The sequence below is a fragment of the Lotus japonicus genome, chromosome 1, assembly GCF_012489685.1.
Source record: "Lotus japonicus ecotype B-129 chromosome 1, LjGifu_v1.2".
In the NCBI taxonomy this organism is placed as follows: Eukaryota; Viridiplantae; Streptophyta; class Magnoliopsida; order Fabales; family Fabaceae; genus Lotus; species Lotus japonicus.
The window spans coordinates 101473531-101479047 of NC_080041.1; the positions used below are offsets into that span (position 1 = coordinate 101473531).

Here is a 5517-nt window from a genome sequence, read left to right on the forward strand (position 1 = left end):
GAAATGAATTAAAATAATAGGAAATGATTTTCAGAAAATATGGTTTTATAAAAATAAAATATTTATTAATTTGCTAACAGGTCCCTCAGTTAATTAGTTACCACAGTAAAAGTAATACCCTCATTTGAATTGATGTGACTATTGATGTTCCCTCTGTTTTGATAACTGATACACTTCAATATTTTCATCATTTCTCAACACCATCTTCATCCTTCCCAAAGCAGAACATTCCAGAGAAAGAGAAGTGTGAGAGACTGAGTGGCGGAGACGACGAGAGTGATCGACGGTGGAACGGCGGTGGAACGCGACGACGAGGACCGACGGTGGAACGCGACGACGTGAGAGAAGAAGGCGCCAGCGACCTACGGTATGTTCTTCATCTTTTCTTTTCGTAGTTTTGATCTTCAAGTATTCTCTTCTGGGGTTTGGATCTTAATGAAAGAATGGTTTTTTTCTCAGGGTTTGTGTTCTGATATCGTTCTCATATCTTTGTCTGAGTTAAAGTTTTGATGTTTTGATGTTTACGGTTATTTTTCATAACTTGTAATTACAATTATTCCGAATAGGCTGTAGATTTGAAAACCAACCTTGTATATCACATGCATGTCATTCCCCTTTCTTTGTCTGCATTAAAGGTTTGATTTTTATGTTATTTATGGTTTGTAGATTTGTTATGGAACCTTGTTTATCACATGAGTGTTCTTTTTTTGGTGGGATTGAACCATATTTTTATGTTGATATTGAATTTTAAACGTCTGGGTTCACATTCTTAATCTGTGCTTTGAACTGATTATTTGTGTTTTTGAAGAGATGAGTCAAACAAGTGCTTATGGCCCTTACACACCTGGTTTCAATACTGTGATAAAGTTAAACCTGGTAATTTTTAGCTCCTTCCATTTGTGTTGGTATAGTTATATGGTTTAAACATCAATTTTAATAAGTTTTATTGGAAAAACATTAGGATGACGTGGAAGTTCCAGTAGAGTTTATTGCACAATACAAATCTATGCTGGGAAATCATGTTGTGGTTAGGGATCCTGTAGGGGGGGAGTTCACCTTTCAGTTGGTTGTGGGTAATAATGGAGGTTTGCTCATTGATGCTGTGGTCAAGTTTGTAAAAATGTATGATTTGAAAAGAAATCATTGGGCAGATTTCTCCTATTGTGGAAAGAACAAGTTTTCTATCAGGATATTTGATAGACTGATGAATCAAATAAGCTATGGTGCTGGCCCTTCTGTAAGGCAACCTGATGTTGGGAGTTCAGGAAAGAATGGTGAAGAGGTGGTTGTGTCTGATGTTGGTGATAAGGATGAAGTTGGTGGGGAAGTTCCAGTGGATGATGTCGGTGGTAAGGTTGAAGTTGGTGGGGAAGTTTCAGTTCCAGTGGCTGATGTTGGTGATAAGGATGAAGATGGTGTGGAAGTTCCAGTTCCAGTGGCTGATGTTGGTGGGGAGATACCATTAGCTGATGTTGGTGGGCAGTTTATGGATGTGGATAACATTGAAGAGAATGATGTAATTATGATATCAAGTGATGATGAGGAGTATGATGGAATTGTGCAATTAAGTGATGAGGAGGAGGATGATGGAATTATGCAATTGAGTGATGGAGAGGAGGATGATGGTGTGGAGAGGGTTATTCATAATTTTGATAAGGTCATTAGCAGCTCTGATTCTGGTGGAGGCCAGACAATGGTAAGTACTTGTTTTTAAATTGTAGTGCTACTTGTTTTTAAAATTTCGTTTGCTGTATGTGATATCTAATACAATGTTTATTTTTTTATTTTCAGGCATTGCCTAAGTTGTATGTGGTGAATCATATTAGGGCAAACTGGGAGAATATCGTTCTACAAACCCCTAGGGGTAGAACTTATAGTTGTCTGCTGAAAAGAAGGAATCCAAGGAAGATTGATACTCCAATCCACATTGCAAAGGATTGGTATCAATATGTGAAGGATCATGAGTTGAAGTATAGGGATGTTGTGCACTTTAGGCCAGTTAGCACTCACAACAATTTGGTTAATGTTACCATTACCCGTGGGCAGCCGTAGTGAGTTTGATGTTTTGTTGATTTCCTATTAATGTTTTCAGTTTGGACCTTGTATGTTTTGCCTTTGTTTTGTGCAACTTTTGGACTGGCTTGATGCCCCTGGCTTGTTAGACCTTTTTGGATATGTTTTGTGCAACTTGGTGTTTTATGGATATTAGTTAATCAATGACTTTATATGTTATTAAGGTTTCAATTATTTACTTATTAGTATATTTCTGTAGTGTATAATATATGGCATCTCAATCATTCTCTTCGACACAAAGAAGAAATGGGATTGCTGATGGAAGGCTCTGTACTTGCGGCCTTACCCCAGCCCTAAAGACTTCATGGTCCAGTAGTAATTATGGACGAAGATATTTTCAATGTCCTTTGAAGGTAAACAGGGAGTTTTTGTTATGTATTCAGTTGACAACAAGGAATATATAACTTATGAACTTAAATATACGCAGGCTTGTGGGTATTATGATTGGCTTGATCCCCCTGTGCATGGGCAAGTTGTTGAAGCCCCCATGACTGCTGCTGTGACTCCTGGTCAAGTTGTTCAAGGCCCCATGACTGCTGCTGTGACTCCTGGTCAAGTTGATGATTGCTTTGAAGGATTAAAGAGGGCAGAAGCTTTGATCTCTGACTACAAGAGAAGGGAACAAATGTATTTCATTGTTGTTGTTGTCTCTTTGGTAGTTGCTGTGCTACTTATTTTGTTTAAGTGATTTACACAAGCTTTGGATATGTAAAACTGTTTTTGAGAAGTGGTCACATGTATGTGTACTCTTTTTGAATTATTAACTCTTTTATGAGAAGTGCTCACATGAGTCCTCTTTTTAAACTTATCTAAATTTACATTTTTTAGTATACATAATAATTTAATGAAACTGTGTAAGTAGATGATGAGAAACCTCCCAAGATGACTATGATAAAACTATGTAAGTAGATGATGAGAAACCTCCAAAAATGACTATAATAAAACTATGACAAAAGAGCATACAAAAGAACCAAGAACATTTGCTATATTAAGTGAAAACTGGTCCAAATAAAATAGTGAGTAAGTAGTGCTCTTGTCAAACTTGACTATGATTTACTATGTCAAAAGATGTTACTATCGCTATGAAACATGTTTTCAACTGTTTTTAAGTGAAAATGGGTCCAAATAAGGTTGCTCTTGTCTAAGTTAGGTTGATCTTTCTATTGCTATGAATCATGTTTCTATTTTCAATAGAAAATGGTCCAAATATATAACTAAGTTGCGCTCTTGTGTTCTTGTTTAAGTTATAGCTATTATTGCATTTGAAGAAAACATGATCTAATAAACATGATATAAGACAACCAACGCATAAAAATTTATAAAAGGGTTTTTTGGCAACTAGTGCCTTAACAAGCAAAATTTGGCAACTAGTGCCTTAACCTGATGAACAAAATTTGGCAACTACAAGTGCCCTGAAAAAGGATTCAATGCGTCCACGCTTGCGCATACACAAAGATAAAGCACGGAATAAAAAATATAGATTGTGTCTAACAATAACCAAGATTACAAAATCAGCAAGTCTTTGGCACCCCTTTCTTCTTGTTTCCAGCTTCTGATATCCTGTTGTAGTACACCAATGATTTTGATAGCATAACTCCTTGAAGCAAATTATGTGAATGGAGAACAAGGTCCACAGCAAGTTTCAATCTTGTGAAGTTATCAACCTCTATCTTGTATCCATTTATCCCCATCTGGTTCATCCAAGTTGCAACAAAAACTCCACAGTCGTTTCTGCATGACAGAAAACAATTTTCAATCAGTAAGTTACATGGTTTCAAAAGTATAAAAGAATTAAATTGTTATATGTAACTTACGAATCTTTCTTTTGAACCATAAGCCCTTCTGGGATAACCATTTTGAATTCAGACACAATAGGCTTAGGGCTATCATCGATGAGATAAAATGACTGGTCTTGCAGAAGTTCTTCCAAATAAATACACTACGAGCAACAAGTTTTCTCTTAGTAACAAAATTAATAACACAAATCATGTAATCAAAAAAGTAAATTCATTATAAGGTTATACCAGTAGTTTGGTACGCCTAATTCTGGCAAGCATCCTGCCTTCTTCCGGATAGCTGTCGAGATACACTACTTGCTCATTCTTAAAGTCCAGAACTATAAGGTACCAGTGCTTATTGTCGTCGTTAACAGGAATAAATATCTGGCATAAAGCAACCATGTAGATAAAGCTCAAACAAGCTACATTTTGAATGAAATGATATGTTACACAATTATTGAGTTACCTTTTCAAGAAGGTCTACTTTCCCCATGAAATTTGCCTTAATTAAAATCTTCATAGAATTAGGGTTTGTAGTCCATGACAAAATAGCTTGCTACAGTGGAAAAGAACAACTTCAGTGAACTTTATATTTCATTTCTATTAAACAGAACTTGCCATTAAGAATGAGCAGATGATATTACCGAAACATTTGTTGGGAAAAACCATATGGGTGGATTTTGATTAAAAGACCCCTCCTTCTTGGTCAACAAGCAAGCTAGCAAGTTAAGCAAATCCGTCACCAACTCTCCTTTTGGTTTCAGGCACTGCAGCACACCACGGGTTCCATCCGAGAAAGGGATTTCAGGCTTCACCAAGGCCTCTTTCCTGCCATGAACATAACATGCATATTAAATTAGCTCTTCTACTGAGTATCAAAAAATAATTTAACTACGTAAATAAAAACTCAGACATTTTACCAAGCCATGTCATCTTTATTGGCCTTCTTAAAGATATAAGATGCCACAGCCGTCTCAGCATAAGATAGTTGGAATGTGTTCTCATTCTTGAATATCTTGTTCAGGAACTACAAGATACACATGTATGACAGTCAATTTAACAAGTAAAGTTCTTAATTAATGGGTCAAAATTTTAAAACTTACCGGTGGAACATAATGAGGGGTAACTATTTTCAGGTTTTTGGGGGATTGAAAGTCAGCATTGGTAATTTGGTTTCCTGGATTTGTGTCCTGTGACGTAACAGGTGGGCTGAAAAGCTTCCTAACAAGTGAACTGTGATTTTCTGTAGATGTTGGTGCGATCTCAACGGTTTCAGTTTGGATTTCAGTATTTGGTGTTGGTAGGTCAGCAATAGGTGTTGGGAGTTCAACCGTTGGTGCAACAAACTTTTGCATGATTTTCTCTATCGCTTCAGGTATTGGTTCAACTGATGAAGATGGATCTAACTGTGTTCCTTCTGTGGGAAGAATCTGGACACATTTGGACTTTATCATTGTCTGTGTCAACCACCCAATACTAGCCATAATAGCTTCCATGTTTGCCTCCAACGTATTAAATTTCTCTTCATTAACCACTCCCTGCATTGTAAAATATAAAAAAAAAATTTAAACCTTGGCTATAGGTTTCACAGCTGTAATTTAAGCAAGGATTCAAGGTTTCCTAATTTGAATCCATTATATGAAGTTTAATTTGGCATACTACTATG

The 5517-nt window shown here is 36.4% G+C and overlaps 1 protein-coding gene across 2 annotated transcripts; it reads left to right on the forward strand.

Annotated features, from left to right (window-relative positions):
* Positions 1 to 2238, forward strand: LOC130728479 (uncharacterized). Of its 2 annotated transcripts, XM_057579972.1 has the most exons (4): positions 1 to 367; positions 809 to 876; positions 962 to 1696; positions 1792 to 2238. In XM_057579972.1, the coding sequence occupies exons 2-4, from the start codon at positions 811 to 813 to the stop codon at positions 2050 to 2052; spliced, it is 1062 nt and encodes a 353-aa protein (XP_057435955.1). In that variant the 5' UTR covers positions 1 to 367; positions 809 to 810; the 3' UTR covers positions 2053 to 2238. The 2 variants fall into 2 exon arrangements, with proteins under 2 accessions (XP_057435955.1, XP_057435956.1); XM_057579973.1 differs by lacking the exon at positions 809 to 876 and having other exon boundaries at positions 1792 to 2237.
* The last annotated feature ends 3279 nt before the right edge of the window (positions 2239 to 5517 follow it).

What these genes read in the sequence shown, in the direction of transcription:
- LOC130728479 (XM_057579972.1), top strand. Translation starts at nt 811, where the DNA reads ATGAGTCAAACAAGTGCTTATGGCCCTTACACACCTGGTTTCAATACT. An exon ending in CTGTGATAAAGTTAAACCTG is followed by an intron (nt 877 to 961) that starts GTAATTTTTAGC and finishes GAAAAACATTAG; the next exon opens with GATGACGTGGAAGTTCCAGT. An exon ending in CTGGTGGAGGCCAGACAATG is followed by an intron (nt 1,697 to 1,791) that starts GTAAGTACTTGT and finishes TTTTATTTTCAG; the next exon opens with GCATTGCCTAAGTTGTATGT.